Source organism: Balaenoptera ricei, chromosome 8 (genome assembly GCF_028023285.1).
Source record: "Balaenoptera ricei isolate mBalRic1 chromosome 8, mBalRic1.hap2, whole genome shotgun sequence".
In the NCBI taxonomy this organism is placed as follows: domain Eukaryota; kingdom Metazoa; phylum Chordata; class Mammalia; order Artiodactyla; family Balaenopteridae; genus Balaenoptera; species Balaenoptera ricei.
This window is the reverse complement of record NC_082646.1, coordinates 57,873,731-57,889,282: the sequence shown is the minus strand read 5'-3', so window position 1 is coordinate 57,889,282 and position 15,552 is coordinate 57,873,731. Positions and strand designations below refer to the sequence as shown.

The window sequence follows — 15,552 nt, the reverse complement described above, 5'->3', positions numbered from 1 at the left end:
AGCTCATGCAGCTCAATATCAAAAAAACAAACAACCCAATCCAAAAAATGGGCAGAAGACCTAAATAGACATTTCTCCAAAGAAGATATACACATTGCTAACAAACACATGAAAGGATGCTCAACATCACTAATCACTAGAGAAATGCAAATCAAAACTACAGTGAGGTATCACCTCACACCAATCAGAATGGCAATCATCAAATAATCTAGAAACAAAAAATGCTGGAGAGGGTGTGGAGAAAAGGGAACACTCTTGCACTGTTGATGGGAATGTAAATTGATACAGTCACTATGGAGAACAGTATGGAGGCTCCTTAAAAAAAACTAAAAATAGAACTACCATACAACCCAGCAATCCCACCACTGGGCATATACCCTGAGAAAACCAGAATTCAAAAACAGTCATGTACATGTACCACAATGTTCATTGCAGCACTATTTACAATAGCCAGGACATGGAAGCTACCTACACGTCCATCAACAGATGAATGGATAAAGAAGATGTGGCACATATATACAATGGAATATTACTCAGCCATAAAAAGAAACGAAATTGAGTTATTTGTAGTGAGGTGAACGGACCTAGAGTCTGTCATACAGAGTGAAGTAAGTCAGAAAGAGAAAAACAAATACCATATGCTAACACATATATATGGAATCTTAAAAAAAAAAAAAATGGTTCTGAAGAACCTAGGGGCAGGCCAGGAATAAAGTCACAGACGTAGAGAATGGACTTGAGGACACAGGGAGGGGGAAGGGTAAGCTGGGACGAAGTGAGAGAGTGGCATGGACTTATATATACTACCAAATGTAAAATAGCTAGCTAGTGGGAAGCAGCCACATAGCACAAGGAGATCAGCTCAGTGCTTTGTGACCACCTGGGGCGGGGGGGGGGATAGGGAGGGTGGGAGTGAGATGCAAGAGGGAGGAGATATGGGGATATATGTATATGTATAGCTGATTCACTTATAAAGCAGAAACTAACACACCATAGTAAAGCAATTATACTCCAATAAAGATGTTAAAAAAAAATTAAAATAAAATAAAATAAAATACTTCCTTAGCTCCAGCACAGAGTCCAAGTTCTTTCACCTGACATGATGGATCCTTAACAACTTGGCTTTTGTTCATGTTACCTCACACAAGAAAGCATTGATTGCCCTTTTCTCTGGCTGGTATCATTGCCTATGTTTACCTGAAACTGTATTATCAATCCTTGTTTACGTGTTCTGATTTGTCACTAACTGTGAGATCAAGAGCAATGACCTTACCTGCCCTTGATCTTGGGCACTCAAAGAGCCTATCACATAATAGGTGATCATTTTATAAATGAGAATTCAGGTACTTAAGTGCTATGTAATCTGGGAGATGGATCTCAGACCAATGAACCACAAATAAAAGAATTTTAGAGCTAGAAGAAACCTTAAAGGTTATGTTTATTAAATGAACAAATTGTTAGGGCCCAAGAACCTTGTGCAAACTATTCTGTACTACCAAGGAGAATAAATCACTCCATCAAATATGACCCCCATTGTACATTATTCATGTACCCCTCTTGCAGCCCTTATCCTTCTATTCTGTTGTTAATTTTTTCTCAAGGACTAAGATAGTGTAAAATTTATCTGTGTATCACTAACACCTGGGCACAAAGAAGGTGCTAAGTAAATATCTATGGTATGAATGCATAAATGAATGCTGAGGAGAACTGAATTTTGTATTGGTTTGTACTACTAACTCATTCAAGGATAGGGAGCAAGTCACATAATCTCTCTGAGTCCCAATTTCTTAACTTGTGTCATGGAGGTTACAATCTCATCCAATTATTTCCCAAATCAATTGGAAAGATCTGTGTGAAACCAATATGGAAAACAATGCCATGCTACCACAGTACAAACCATATCCCCCATGTGAAACTAGTAAGAAAATAAAGAGGACTGAGCCACAGGGAAAACTCTGAATTGGGGGAGAAAAATGTCCTTTACACCCTGGTAAACCAGTACAGGTTTTTACCAAGCAGGTGTTATCCTCTCTGCCATATGGCATGAGCCCCAGGGCCCCTCCTCCTCACTAAGGAACAACAGACCTAAGGCTTTACTGCAGTCTCCTTTATAAGACCTCTCTGACATCTTCTTTCTCAGTTCCCTGCCACAGTGAAAAAAATCCAGGACAGGGACTCAGAAGACCCTAGTTCTAATCTGGTTGTGCCACAATAGCAATTATGAGCCTTCAGGAAAGTCTGTTTTCCTACCTGTGAAGTGGGGATGCTAATCTCTTCACAAAGTAATTGTGAGGACTAATTATGCTAACATACATAAAGTTATTAGCACAGTGCCTGGTACATATTAGCTACACAATAAATAATAGCTGTTACTCCTCCTATAAAGGCATAAAGACATTTGTGCCACAAGGCACAGCTCAGCTTTGGTTAAGGCCCCTTCTTCAATAATTTACAGTTCAATAATGGGGAGAAACTCCCAAGGATCTTAACATTAGCAAATTCTTCCCCACCTTTTTTTTTTTTTTTTTTTTTTTCCCCACCTTTTAATTGTATCTATTCCATTTGATGAAAGAATGAATCAGGGGAAAGCAATGCAGACTGGGAATCAGATACCTACTGCCATTAACCCTTCTCAATTTCAGTTTTATCATCGATTATACAAGGATAATAACCCACCTCATTAAACTCCTATGAAGATTAAAAGAGGCAGTGAATAAGAAAGGACTCAGTATGCTACAAGGCGATGGACATGTGAACATTTTTTATCATTGATTACAGTATAAATGACTCAGAATAAACCAATCCCCATTGCTGGAAGCATGATTCAAAGTATTTGGAAGGTCAGTATTGTGTTAAAATGTATGACCCCCCACTTAAAATTCTTCAATAGCTTCTCATTACCTTTAAGATAAAGTTAAAATTCCTACATGATCTGACCTGCCTACCCTCCCCTCCTCACCACCCACCTCTAGTCCCTTCACACTTCATATTCCAATCATAACAAACCACTTGCAGTTCTCTGTACAAGCCTACCTCACGAACCTCCTTGTCTTGGCACATGCTAATTATTCTCTGTCGGGAATACCCTTGTCTCTTCATAATTCTTCCCCAAGATAACTAATTCAGCTCAGACTGCACCATCAAGAAGCTTTCTTTATACACCCAACCTTTTATTCAGTAAATTGTTACTTGCCAGATGCCAGGGATCCAGTAATTGACAAGTCAGACATAGCTCCTGGCCTCATGAAGTTTTAGCATGCTGCACTATAACTGTTTGTGCCTTCATGTCACTTACAGGATTGGGAGATTCTTAGGAGTTGGGACAATGTCTGATTCATCCCTATATTGCCACTTCTCCACACAGGACCTGGCATAGGATAGGGGCTTTGCAAATGTTTAGTAAATCAACATGAAATAACCAACTTTGCACAAGAGACAACACTGGATATAAAGAATAGCAGTATTCTAGTATATAAGTCACAGCTTACTAGTCATAAAACCCTTTCGGATACATCAACATCTCATCTCATAATCTGCCTTGGAAAACAGAATTTGTAAGTTATGAAGGGCAGAGGGACCTTTGAGGTCACCAATGACTCCTATCACATTCCTTCAAGTGATAGGGCATTCACTACAACTTCAGAGGACAGAATGAATGATCTTAAATTAATAGAATCTGCTCCCTTCAACAATTAGCCCTAATCCTGGTTTTGTAGACCCAACCAACCCAAAAGAAAGAATTCTCCTCTAAATGCAGCTATTTGAAGACATCTCCAAGTAAAGTGTATCATTCTCATTTATTGATGAAAAAACTGAAGCTCAGAAAGGCAAACTGGTTTTCCTAAGGGTCAAAGTGAAAACTGAAAATTGAGCCTAGCCGCCAGTTCTTCTGGTTCCAGGGTTAGGATTTCTAGAGCATTCATAAATTAAAGTTGGAAGGTATGCCTATTGTTTATTAAGTCCAATTCCTTTACTCTGAGGCCCAGGGTGGGAAAGTGACCAAGATGAGTACCCCCCAGCCCAGGCTCTGCATCTACCACACTTGACTTGATCCCTAAAAAATCATACCTGCCCATATCAGAATAGAGGAAATAAAGGCTTACCAAAGTGTTAGAAGAATTATAATCCTCAGCTGATTTATCTGCAAAAGGAAAAAGACAAGGGACTCAGTCAGTAAACAATTACAGTTAATCCTTTCTTGAGACCTAAGGAAGCCTATTCAGTAAAGCATTTGCCAAGCTCAGAATAATAACAGTGTTACTGGTACTACAGGCCCAACACCATTTTAAACACATTATATACATTACGTCCTCTAATCCTCACTACAGCTCTCAGTACTATTAGTATGTCCACTTTCACAGATTTGGAAACTGATGTTCAGAGAAGAGAAGTAATTTGTCCACAAATTACTTAACACAAAGGTTATTAGGAGTCAAGATTTGAATCCTGGTCTAATTCTAAATACTAGGCTAGAACTATAACCACATCATCAGGCCTCAATGATCAAGGAAATTTCCTGCATTCTAAGAGAAAGGGAAAGAATTCATGGCTGGCATCACCCTGAGCCATCTATAACAAATCATGACCAGCATGTGGCTTTAGCTTTTAGAAAGGATCCTTCTACATCCATGTCTATTCCCCACAAGGAGAGAAAGACTAAGCCTTAGGAAAAGAGATGCATTAGTCATGTCAAGTATAATTAAAGGCAGGGTCTTATTTCTAAGAATAGGTCCAAGCTCCTTCAATCAGAAAATCACCATATTTTATGAATTCTGAGACATGTATTTTTTTCACATTAACATCTCAGAAAGAGATGTGTCCTACAATCAAAAGTATTTCATGATTTAATTGGCAGCTTCTTTTTTCTTTAGGGGCATGTAAAATAACGATGCATCTTACAATCGATGATATCTTAGACTTGATAAACTATGAAACAGACTCAATGGAAATCTTAGCAAGAAAATAAGTTTAAAGACCAAGTATTGTGTTTGGATTTATTCTTTAATTCCTAAAAGTCCAAGAAGAAATTGATTTCACCAGTTCACCACCAATGGGAATTAAGGAGAAGAAATATTATATCAAATCCTACATCTTCCTCACCAAGAAACAAGCCCAGAGAATGTCCAAGATCTCAATTCCATCATACATGAAAGTATCAGGTATAGCTTCTTTGGTCCTATGACAAATTCTGAACCCATAAACTGTGACAATATGTTCTTAAAACAAACCCTGCATAGCCAGCTGTACTCTGGATAAATCAATTCAGGATATAGCTTAAACATAACTCACTTGTTTTTCTTGTCCAAAAGCACATTCTATACCAAGTGCAATACTATGCCTTCCTTGCAACACCCCCAACCTTATGTACTGCTAGTGTTTTTGAGGACTGGGTATTCTGGTAATAAATATATCTCCACCATATAAAAAATAAGTATGTTTGCTCCTTTTAAATGTGATGTACAATTTCTGTATATAAAAATCAAATTCCATAGCACAGAATGACTGAGCAGAAAGTACTTCCAATCCCTTCATTTTACAAATAAATAAACTAAGGTTCAGAGGAAAAGAAACTGGTTCAAGGTTACATAAATCAGTCGCAAAGTAGGGCGAAAACCCAGAACCTGGCATTGTCAATCTAGTCTAGGCTTTGCTTATCACATTAGCTACTAGTTGGTACAGAAAATAAAGTGATGAAAAGACAGGAAACTTAACAAAAAATTGGCACGGAGGATTGTGCTTGGGCTTTTAGACAGCAAAGGATTTAAAGGCCCAAGTTGAAAACACACTTCCAACACTGGTATATCACTCAACTGATATGTTGAGGCTCTGTGAATAAGTCACTTAATTTCCCTGAGCCTAATTAATTTCCCTGAGTCTGCAAAATGGGGATAATGCCCTTGCGTTTCCAATCTCCCAAGGCCTCATGAGAATCAAAAGAGATGGTTTATGTGCAAGCATATACAAATTGAAGTAGTGTTATCATAATTAATAGTATGAGAAGAAAGGAAATAGGAAAATGAGAGATAGGACATTAAAAATAACTGTGCCATAAACAACAAGGTCCTACGTATAATACAGAGAACTATAATCAGTATCCTATGAAAAACTATAATAGAAAAGAATATTTTAAAAAAGAATGTATTTATAACTGAATCACTTTGCTGTACAGCAGTAATTAACACAACATTGTAAATCAACTATACTTCAATTAAAAAAAAATTTTTTTTTAAAGTGCCGAATATACAGTTTTGCTTGGAGTTGCCTTGGTCTTCAACTTACAGAAAACAAAAAATCCCTCACATGTGGGTGCATGTGCACACACACACACACATATTTGCACAAATTTATACACACAGAAGTAGCTGTATGGACACATATCTATACATTCTATACATATACACTCAATGTTATTCATTTATGCATGCATGGAGGAACATATACACAATTACCTGAATGAGTATATCTATACCCATATTCACTCATAAATACTTAAGTGGACTTTAATTCCAAACATATGCAAACCCACATAGCTATGTTTCCATATACATTAATAGTATTTGTACACATTTACACACATACACATAAAAACAGATTCTTCGAAAGACTTTGTTGCTGAGGCTTTCAAAGCCAGCTTCTAATCTGAAGTCTCCACGACAAACTCTTGAAAACACAAGCTGTAATCTAGAAAACTTTCCTACCCATCACCCCTCAACCCCAATACTGCCTTGGAATGACCCAGTCCCTCGATGGAAGAAGTGAGACAGACCCAGCGGGGCCAGATATCAGGATGGAAACATGCTAGGAACATGTATGACACTCTACTGGGTACCACTATGCAGCATGAGCAAAGCTGCAGTCTGTCATCCTCACCATCTGTGCCTACTGCTACAAGCCAAATACTTGCTAGGGAAAGCATCCTTCAAAATTAGCTAGTTCATCCTGGTTCTCACCTTCGCCAGCAATACTGCCCTTTGAAAGAGACAACATGAACACCAGAAAAAGCACTGGACTCAGAGTTAAGACCAGTGGTTAAGAGATCACTAATTTAGCCACATTAGAAAGGCATTTTGGGCTCTAATGTTTGCAAAGCAAGGGGAAACTGTAAGTGGTATATACTAAAGATACTTCTTGCCCTAATATTCTAAGATGCTATATAAAAGGCAAGTTTCCAGAAATGTAGGCCTTCTTATGACTTGCCTAAGAAAAGAAAAATCTCTCTGCTGTGGAAGGAGGTGCTCCAAATAGAGTTACTAGAAGCAAGTGGTAAACTGAAAAGGTACTGGTCCAGGAATTAGGAGACCTGGATTCTAATCCCAATTCTGCAATTAAAAACATTCTGAAAAACACAGTCCCTTATACATATAGAGAGAGTACATCTAAAGAACATTTATTATTACTGGCCAGGTTTTCATTGGACTGATTGGACTGATAAAAATTAGTTCCTTGAGGAAGAAATTGGGCTTGCCTACTTAAACAGGTTATCACATAACCTACTGATATTGAAAACAATGATAATGATGGCTACATTTCCATGGTGCCGTTTTGCAACCTATAAAGAACTTTCATATCAATGAGCTCACTTATCCTCATTACAACCTCTTGAGATAGGAATTATTATTCTCATTTTGAAGCTCAAAGAAATGAACTGACTACTAGAACATAGTGAGTATCAGAATCTAGATCTCCTAGCACAAAGTCTATGTTCTTAACATGTAATATCACAGTACTTTTTCAAAACATGCAGTTTCAGAGTAAAGACTCAAGTTTGATGCAAAAACCCATCATCTTGGCTCTCAAATTCCAAAATTCCATCTCAGTGAAAGTGCCATCTCCACTCTTTAGAAAACGTTCTTCCTTCACCCCACACCAATAGGCATCTACTAAGATGAAAACCTCTTTTTTCCTAGACTGCCCTGGACACAATTCCCATACCTGTAAAGCTCATGTACTTCTGGCTATTGGAGGTCTTCTTCGAGTTATAAAATTCTAATACATCCAGAACAGCTTGCGGGTTTTTCTTCTGCTCTGACTTAGTGATATTTGACGTCTGAAGCAAGCGGGCCCACTGCTCTGGCATCCCCTACAAGAGAGACATGCAAGGCTGTCAGCAAGGCATAATCACAGGGGATCCTGAATGAAATTCAGAACTAACTCTGATAACTGATGGCAGCTAAAGATGAGTTTAGTCATTCCTTTCTCTCTCTGCTCTCAGAGTTCCACACAGGCCTCTCTTATAACACATATCTTACTGTATCTGTCATTTCTTGAGGTATTTGCCCCTTCACCAGGCTATTCCTCCTTTAGAGCAGGAATCATGTCTGATTTGTCTCTGGATCATCAGTGCCCAGCACAGAGCCTGATGCCAAGGGGCCACTTAACTGAGGTCTATTTAAGGAATGGAGATTCAAAGGCTTCTCTAGTACAATTCTAGAGGGGAGGAATGTGTCCCTCTCATTACTATAAGAAGATAGTAATGAGGGTCTCGGGCAAATATAGAGGCATCAGGAAGTCTGGAAAGGATTAAATCTAACAGTGCATAGCCAGAACTCTGAAAGACCAAATGTCTTTCTGTGACCCAGGACTTACTGTAAACTCGCCTGTGACAGCATCAAAACCAACGTGAATCGTGTGCTCAAAATCTGAAGGAAGAGAAATCTCTGGCCGTTCCTTCTCCTTCTTTTTATTTGCTGTAAGAGAAACAGGAAAAAGGAGATAAAAACAAGGACATTAATACATTTTTAGGCTTATTTATCTCTTTGTTGAGCTCTAAGCTCCTTTAGAGGCCAAGGACTGTGACACAAATTCACATGTGTATTTACAGAGCCCAATGCCAGACCTAGATTGGAGTAGATGCTCAATGCATGATTAAAGGCTTAATTTTTCATTGAACTAAAGTAAAGCAGGAGCAGAAAGAACATTCATTAGAATGTCCTGGTTCTACCACTAATGAGTCAGTTGACCCAGAGCAAGTCACTTCCTTTTTCCTGAACCCTGGTTTCCCCATCTGCAAAATGAGAAGACTCAAGTAGATGGTCTCTAAAGAGCCTTCCAACCCAGACATCCTACATTCTATGAGCTTATATAACCTGCTTCTGCCTGTTTGATCTTTCATTATGGACTACTTTAAGGTTCTCTACATTACAGAATTTTAGATTTGGAAGTTGTTTTAATTAAATGAATAGCTAATATTTTATCATGCGCAATGATTCAAGTTCCTTCTTTTTTCTATTATAGTTGATTTACAATATTATATTAGTTTCAGGTGAACAACACTGTAATTCAATATTTCTATAGATTATACCATTTAAAGTTGTTATAAAATATTGGCTATATGCCCTGTGCTGTAAAGTATATCCTTGTATCTTATGTATTAATTCAAGTTCTTTATTAATATTCACTGTAGCCTCACAACAACCCTATCAGTTAGGTACTGTCATCCTTATTCTGCAGATAAAGAAACTGAAGCACAGAGACTAAGTTATTTGCCCAAGATCTAATGGTTAGTAACTGGCAGCAGTCAGACTCAAATCCAGGCAGTCTGGCCCAGGCCCTGAGCACTAAACCACTATACTATGCTGCTTCCCTAGGCTACAACCTTAAAGAATCACTAAGTCTGAATATTTGTAATCATCAAGGGTGTTGCATACAGTAGGTGTTCACTAAGGTTCTGCTGATCTGGCACAAAAAGCTTCAATATTTAAAGAGTTGTCGTGCCCTTGTCATACCCTTGTATTCCGCCAAGATTCATATGTTCTAACTCCCAGTACCTCAGAATGTGACTTTATTTGGAAACAGAGCCATTGCAGATATAATTATTTAAAATATGATTAGGTCAAATTGGAGTAGGTTCAGCCCCCTAATCCAGTCAATGTCCTTATAAAAAGGGGATGTTTGAAGACAAACGTACACAAGGAGAACACCTTATGAAGATAAAGACAGAGATCAGAGCAATGCTTCTTCAAGCCCAACAAATCGCCAGAAGCTAGGGGAGAGGAATGGAACAGATTTTTCCTCACAGCTCTCGGAAGGAACCAACCCTACAAACACCTTGATCTTGGGCTTCTAGCCTCCAAAACTGAAACAATAAATTTCAGTTGTTTAAGACCCCTAGTTTGTGGTAATTTATTGCAGCAGCTCTAGCAAACTAATATAATCCTTTTCCAACTAAAAAGAGTTTCTGGCCTTGGTATTAGCTAGACTTAGTCCACTGGAGCCTCAAAACAACTGTGTGACAACTAGGGTAGTGATTTTGGTGCCCATTTGACAGAAGAAGCCAGAGGTTCCAAGAAGTTAAGTAGCCTGCCCAAGGTTACAGAGCAAGTTAGAAGCAGATCTGGGGCCAGGACTGAGGTCTTCGGACTCCCAACCCCAAGGCCTTTGTATTGTTACGCTACTATATATAAAACAGATAACTAATAAGGACCTACTGTATGGCAGAGGGAACTCTACTCAATACTCTGTAATGGCATATATTACATTATATAATAGTAATATACATTATTACTATGCTTTTAGAAAAGAATCTAAAAAAGAATGGATATATGTATACGTATACCAGATTCACTTTGCTGTACACCTGAAACTAACAAAACATTGTAAGTCAACTATACCCCAATAAAAATTTTAAAAATAAAAGAAAAGCTATAATTTCATACACACAAAAAAACTCAACAATAAGAAAATGCAATTAATGAAATACGCAAAAGACCTGAAGAGACACGTCACCCAAGAAGATATACAGATAGAAAAGATACTCAATATCGTATTTCATTAGGGAATTGAAATTAAAACAACAATGAAAAACCACTACACACCTATTAGAATGGCCAAAATCCAAAACTGACAACACCAAATACTAACAAGAATATGGGGCAACAAGAATTTTCATTCATTAGTAGTGGGAATGCAAAATGGTACAGTCACTATGGAAGACATGTTGGCAGTTTCTCACAAAATTAAACATACTCTTACCATACAATCTAGCATTCGCGCTCCTTTGTTATTTACCCAAAGGAGCTGATAACTTGTTCACACAAAAACTTGCAAGTGGATGTTTGCAGCAGCTCTATTCATAATTACCAAAACTTGGAAGCAACCAAGGTGTCCTTCCATAGGTGAATGGATAAGTAAACTGTGATACATCCAGAAAATGGAATATTATTCAGCACTAAGAAGAAATGAGCTATCAAGCCATGAAAAGATAATGAGGAACCTTAAATACATATTACTAGGTGAAAGAAACCAATCTGAAAAGACTACATACCATATGCTTCCAACTATCTGACATTCTGGAAAAGGTAAAACTATGGAGACAGTATTAAGGATCAGTGGTTGCCACAGATTTGAGGGGAAGGAGGGATGAATTACCAGAGCACAGAGGAATTTTAGGGTGGTGAAACTATTCTATATGATACTATAATGGTGGATATTCGCCTTTATATACATACACTTGTTCAACTCATAGATGTACAACACCAAGAGTGAACTCTAATGTAAAATACAGACTTAAGGTGAATATGATGTGTTGATGTAGGTTCATCTATTGTCATGTACCACCCCAGTATAGGATATTGGTAGTGGGGTAAGTTGTACATATGTGTGGGCAGGAGGTTAATAGGAAATCTGTGTACTTTCCACTCAATATTGCTGTGAACCTAAAACTGCTCTAAAAAATAAACTCTTTTTTTTAAAGACTTTGAGAACTCTGCTCTACAGACTTACATCTTCTCCTTTATCTCCCACTACAGGCATACCTCATTTTACTGTGCTTGGAGTTACTGCACTTCACAGATATTATACTTTTTACAAATTGACAATTTGTGGCAACCTGCATTGTCAGATGATGGTTAGCATATTTTAGCAGTAAAGTATTTTTAATTAAGGTATGTATATTGTTTATTTAAACATAAATGTACACTTAATAGACTACAGTATAGTATAAACATAAGTTTTATATGCATTTGGAAACCAAAAAAAATTCATGTGACTCTTTTTATTGTGATGCTAACTTTATTGTGGTAGTGAGCAACACAATAAAGCTGGAACTAAACCCACAGTATCTCCAAGGCATGCCTGTACTTATGCTTCATACATTCTACACCAAATACACTGAACCAGTGATGGTTCACCAAACGTAATGGGCTCTTTCACACCTCTTCCTATTGTCTCAAGTTACTCCCTTTGCCTGTGAATCCTGCCTTTCCCTTTCCCTTCCCTTGCCACCTCACCACACAAACCCTTTTATTTATCCTTGTCAGGTCTCAGCTTAAAGGTCATCTCTTCTGTGAAGTCCTCCCTGATCTCTAGGTTGGGGAGTTCTTCACCCTCCCCTCTGTTCCCACAGCACCATTATAGTAACTGCCTATTTTAAGGGTCTATTTTTTCCAACCAGACTGAATTCTAAGTTCAGGGGCCATGTCCAATTTATCACGAATCCCCAACAGCTAGCAAAAGCCAGGCATAAAACAGGTGCTCAGACACTGAGTGAAGAAAGGAACAAATGATCAGACACCTAACTCAACCTGACAAGGAGTCTAAGGAATCTGCCTAAGACATGCAAATTCTCTCCAGGGCAGGAATAAATGTTCCATTTTTATCAGCTCTGACATGATTTTCACAATCCCGTTTTAAAATCCTGCTCTGTGGTAGCTCAGCACACTGGCCAAAAGATATTCTGAGGTCCTAATGCCTCCACAGACCCAACATAACCCTGATGAAAGGCAGCAAAATGCAGGGGGGGGGCGGGGGGGGGGACACACAAGAAGGTCTAGAATCCAGGCCAGTTTTGCATCTACCACACCATATAGTCCAGGTGCTCAGCTTTCTCATCTGAACAATGGGGAGAATGAACTAGATGATCTTAAGTGCCCCTTCAGCTCCTACACTCCAAATGTCTTTGAAAACAGAAAGATCACCACTCTCAAAGCCCTGTATCTACATTTCTTCCTGACACAGCATCCCACAGTTTTAATAGGTACTTCATATACATCATCTCATATAATCACCACAATCCTGAGAGTCAACTTTACTTGGCGATTAGGAAATTGAAGCATGGACCTGCCTACAGTTCTCGAAGTAATTCAAATTCAAAAAGTGTAGCGTCAAGAGCCAAGGCCCTTTACATTCTACTACTTTACCTCCCCTAAAGAATTTCAAGTTGAATCAAGAAAACATACTTTGTTATAATGAGAAGAAATAACATTAAATAAGAATTTACCATGTATAAGATACTATAACCATAAAATATTTTCCTTAATTCTTATAATCCTATGGGATACATTATTACTACTGTCATTTTACAGATGAGGAAACTAAAAAGCAGTTAAATAATTTGCTCAAGCTCATACAGCTAGTAAGAGCTGGGATTTGAACCCAGGTCTGATTCCAAAGGTTCTTTCCTTAGTATCTTAGTGAGAACCATTTGCCTACATGCCAATTGCTAGGGTTTAAGCTATTTTTACACTTGGCAATTTCCCTTCCAGAAGCAGCTGCTTTGAGAAAGGGAATGGTTTATTACGGTTCATAAATGGTTCATTTATGACATAAGTCCATCTGTCTTACTCATAGCTAGAATGCATGGGACATGTCGCAGGGCTTTGGAATTGCTTTCTGTTCCTAAATTTCCTCTGATCTAGTCAATTAAAAGATTGTAGAGAAGAACACTTATGTTATTTTTATGCTTTACTTAGATTATTTTTATGTTTTATTTAGATTTTTGTTTTATAGTTATATATCTTATATTTTATATATTATTTCTATGGTATGTTATTAATATGCCATATAATATACCATCACAGGCACGGAATGTCAAATACAAAACAAACTTCAGTAATGGAAACACAGAAAGAGAGTGGCTCAGAGGATGAATAGCCTATAGAAAAGAGCCCCAGGGAAATGAAATCACTTAACACACGAACATATAAAGAGTATCTGAGATTTGTAGTTTTAAGAGGCTTACCTTTTTGGCCTCAGTTTCAAATAGAGTATTTGTTCCAGAGGTCCAGGCCCACATCCAGAGCTTAGAATCCTGCTTCTGACATTACAGAGAACTCTTGAGAACTCCTTGGGAAACCTCTCCTTGGGTCTGTTTAGTCTCAGTGCACAAATTCTTTAATCTGGCCTTTCTAATAGCCCTATCTAAACCAACAGGAAATACAGGCTATATGTAGGAAGAGAAAGGTATTTTACCCCAGGACCATTCTTTAATTCTATCTTGGAGGAATCCCATTAAGAGTTGTTCTTTTGTAAATCTCATAACAACTCTTAAGTGTTAATCACAGATTCCAAAAGAAAACCATGACTGCAAGCAATAATAGCCACAAAATTACTACCAACTCTTAACAAAGCTGCAGTTTGCATAACCTTTTTCACATCTTTAGTCTTATAAATCCATTCAGCAACTCTATGAGATAAATATTATTATGTACCCATACTACGGGTAAGATAAGTGAGGTGAAGAAAGGTAGAGCAACTTACCAAAGGTCACAAAATTAGGGATGGTCAATGGTGATAACCTCCAGTGCTTGAACTCCAATATAGCTGCTTCTACATGCACTATGCCTTCTGCAGACTAAGTGAATATGAATGGAGGTCATTAAATGCAAATTTGTTTTAAAATAAGTTAAAAGAACTAACCAAGTCAGTTCTACTAAAGGCATTATTCTGAACATCTCTAGGATGGGAGCCTTCAAACAGTACATGGTGTCTGAGGACTTAGAAGAATTAAAGAGCACAGTCCAGAAGTCAAGAGACAATTGTTCAAAGGCAGACTCCATGCACTGCAACTATGTAGCATATGACCTTGGGCAAGTCCTTGACTCTCTGAGCACAAGAGTATCAGGGTTGTACAGTGGAAAGGTCCCTGGAATCACTCAAACTGAACTACCTCAGTTTACCGTCTACAAAGTGAAATATTTATCTCCCTGAAAAATTGGGACATTTCACAAACATCAAAGTTCCTAATATAATATGTGGTAACTAACAGGCATTCAATAAATAGTAGCTCAGTTACTGCTGTTACTGTTTTATGGTTATTACTATTGTGTTAGTACTATTTGTTATTACTATTTTTATTACTATTGTTCTTATTATTTTAAGGATTAACTAAGATAAAGAAAATGTACGTGCTGTGTAGAAGCTAAAGAGCTTTACAAACATGAGTTATCATTAATAAAAGAAAGTGTCAGAGTAAGATTTACCAACCCACTCATTAAGACAGTTTAGAAACTGTGGCTAAGGAAAAAGAAGAACAAATCATCTGATTTCATGAAATTAGAGATCACAGACTTGAGGAAATAAAGTGAAAAAAGAAGCCTGCAAACCCATCCATCCTAATATTAACCCTATATTTGGCCAAGTCCATTTGGCTTTCTGGTAACATGGGAAATGGGGCTGACATTGCAAAATCCCAGGTTGCAGTACAGCCATCCAAGTTTCAGCACAAATCATTGACCTTATTTTTTTTTTTTTCAAAGATTTATTTTTAAGAAGCCCTTCTCATTGGTTCAGCTGAGCTAATCTAAGCTCAAGGCAGTAAAACACTCCAAACTTGGA

At 37.8% G+C, this 15,552-nt stretch overlaps 1 protein-coding gene across 8 annotated transcripts in view; it reads right to left on the bottom strand.

The window, feature by feature from the left end:
- Positions 1–15,552, bottom strand: part of PAK1 (p21 (RAC1) activated kinase 1) — a 152,381-nt gene that overhangs the window by 50,128 nt on the left and 86,701 nt on the right. For all 8 annotated transcript variants that reach the window (XM_059930743.1, XM_059930742.1, XM_059930745.1 and 5 more), the window contains 3 exons: positions 8,587–8,687; positions 7,933–8,080; positions 4,104–4,141 (listed from right to left, as the gene is read on the bottom strand). In XM_059930743.1, the coding sequence (XP_059786726.1) occupies positions 4,104–4,141; positions 7,933–8,080; positions 8,587–8,687 (287 nt within the window). The remainder of the gene's footprint in view (positions 1–4,103; positions 4,142–7,932; positions 8,081–8,586; positions 8,688–15,552) is intronic.